This window comes from Penaeus chinensis, chromosome 21 (genome assembly GCF_019202785.1).
Source record: "Penaeus chinensis breed Huanghai No. 1 chromosome 21, ASM1920278v2, whole genome shotgun sequence".
Lineage (NCBI taxonomy): Eukaryota > Metazoa > Arthropoda > Malacostraca > Decapoda > Penaeidae > Penaeus > Penaeus chinensis.
This window is the reverse complement of record NC_061839.1, coordinates 7,410,872-7,413,371: the sequence shown is the minus strand read 5'-3', so window position 1 is coordinate 7,413,371 and position 2,500 is coordinate 7,410,872. Positions and strand designations below refer to the sequence as shown.

The 2,500-nt window shown below is 40.5% G+C and overlaps 1 protein-coding gene across 1 annotated transcript; it reads left to right on the top strand.

Annotated features, from left to right (window-relative positions):
- Positions 1–27: 27 nt before the first annotated feature.
- Positions 28–1,276, top strand: LOC125036390. Its single transcript, XM_047628983.1, has 2 exons — positions 28–262; positions 609–1,276. Exons 1-2 carry the CDS (start codon positions 28–30, stop codon positions 1,274–1,276), a joined length of 903 nt encoding a protein of 300 aa, XP_047484939.1.
- The last annotated feature ends 1,224 nt before the right edge of the window (positions 1,277–2,500 follow it).

Genomic DNA, 2,500 nt, shown 5'->3' with positions numbered 1-2,500 from the left:
AAGAGGAGGTCCTTCAATTGACAACACATGGTCGAACAGCGCTATGTCAGAAAGATCCACAGAAAGGCACAGCGGTTGATAAATATCGAGCCTATTACCTGCCTTCCATTAATGTGGAAACTTTTGACGGGCACTGTAGCAGATGAAATGTACCAATATCTAGAACAGAGCAATATATTACCGGATGAACAGAAAGGATGTAGGCGAAGAAGTAGGGGCACCAAAGATCAACTGCTCATAGACAGAACCATACTTAGAGATTGTAAGAAAAGGCTTACGAATCTGTCCATGTCTTGGATAGATTAACGAAAAGCCTGTGATCTGGTCCCGCATAGTTGGATAAGCGAATGTATGGAGATGTTTGGAATAGCGGAGAATTTAAGGAACTTTCTTGGAAGAGTCATGAAACTGTGGGAAGGTATCACTGACATCCAACGGGGAGGATCTTGGAGAGGTTTTTGTGAGGAGGGGGATTTTCCAGAAAGATAGTCTATCGCCACTATTATTTGTCCTTAGTATAATACCATTGTCACTGATATTACGGAAAGTGACAGCGGCTTATGAATGGGGAAAGAAGGAATACAAGGTCAGCCATTAATTGTTAATAGACGACCTGAAGCTATACGCCAAGACTGAAGATCAGATGAGTGTGCTAGTTAGAACCGTTCACATGTTCAGCAATGATATTGGTATGGAATTTGGGATGAAAAAGTGCGGCGTTTTGACATTGAAACGAGGAAAGATTGTTAGAAGTGAAGGAATTAAGCTAGCTGATGGACAAACAATGAAAGAGGTTCAGGAGGAAGGTTACACTTATCTAGGTATTGTGGAATTAGATAAAATCAAAGAAGCTGAAATGAAAGATACAATTGGAAAGGAATACAAAAGAAGGTTAAGGCTGGCACTAAGATCAAAGTTGAATGGGAAAAATAAGGTGTCAGCGATCAACACATGGGCAGTGGCAATATTCCGGTATGGATCGGGAATAATACAGTGGAGAGAGAACGAGCTTAAAGATTTAAACAGACAAACAAGGAAGACAATTACAATGTATGGAGCTTTCCATCCGAAGAGTGATGTTGACAGGCTGTATGTGAAAAGAAGAGATGGGGGAAGAGGTCTTATAAGTATAGAACGATGTGTCAAAGATGAGGAGAGTACTTTGAAAGTGTACGTGTCCAAATCTCAGGAGAAACTGTTAAAGGGTGTAGCAAAATTCGAGGAATTAGATGCAAGAGAACTGGAGGAGGTTAGAGATCTTAAGACAAGAAATTAAAACGAAGCGAAAGATAGGTGGACTGGAAAGAGAATGCATGGACAGTTCGTCAGAGACTTAACAGATGATGTAGACAAGGAGAAGACTTGGGGATGGTTGTCAAAATGCGATTTGAAGGTTGGTACAGAAGCCTTGATTTGTGCCGCACAAGAACAATCGATCAGGACAAATTATGTGAAGTATCACATTGATAAAACGGCTGAAAGCCTCCCTGTGTCGATTGTGTGGCGAAGCAGGTGAAAGTATTCAACACACTGTAAGTGTATGTGGGAAGTTAGCCCAAAAAGAGTACAAGAGGCGTCATGATAATGTAGCGAGAAAGATCCATTGGGATATATGCAAGAAAAGAGGACTGGATTGCAGTGAGAAATGGTATGAGCATGCCCTTGAAGAAGTTGTGGGGAGTGATGATGTAAAGTTGTTATAGGATGCAAATATCCAGTGTGATAATGTGATAGAAGCAAGAAGGCCAGATTTAGTCTTGGTAGAAAAGAAGGAACATACGGCAATTATCATTGACATAACAGTACCGGCGGATGCGAACGTGGCAGAGAAGGAGAAGAAAAAAGTAGAAAAGTATCAAGATCTGAAAAGAGAAATAAAAAGACTTTTGAAACTGAAGAAAGTAGAAGTTATCCCTGTTGCTATTGGAGCTCTGGGATCTGTGACCAAAGGATTTGAGAAGTGGGTTGAAAAGCTTGGGATTCACTGCAACTTAGGAGTACTTCAAAAGACTGCGTTGTTGGGAACTGCCAGGATTTTGCGAAAGGTACTGGAGATTTGAGAAAGAAAATGCTGGTAGCCCATGGTCATTTGTTATGGCCCGCCTATCAGCATAGAATAAGAACAGCCAGACACAAAGTGTGAAAAAAGAAATAATAATAATAATAGTAATAATGATAATAATTATAAAGGTAATGATAGTAATTATGATATCAATGATAATGAAAATAAAGGTGAGCACAGTAAAAATAATATTACTTACCAAAATAACGATATTGATAATGATGATAATGAATTCAAGGATAAGTTATCTGACTAATTAGTAAAGGATAAAAACAGAATTATGAAGCCTGACTGGATGCCTTTTCCTAATCAACCTGCGGTTCGGCGCGCTAACACCTGTGCCACGGCGGTGACTTCTCTTCCGACACCTGCGTTTGACTTCTCAAGGCGATATGACGTCTTCTCGCCGTGGGATCGGGCTCCAGCCAGCAGTCGGAG

Excerpts from the sequence above, each read along its gene's own strand:
- LOC125036390 (XM_047628983.1), top strand. The coding sequence starts at position 28 with ATGGTCGAACAGCGCTATGTCAGAAAGATCCACAGAAAGGCACAGCGG. Across the intron at positions 263-608 it reads CAGAACCATACTTAGAGATT|ACGACCTGAAGCTATACGCC; the intron begins GTAAGAAAAGGC and ends AATTGTTAATAG.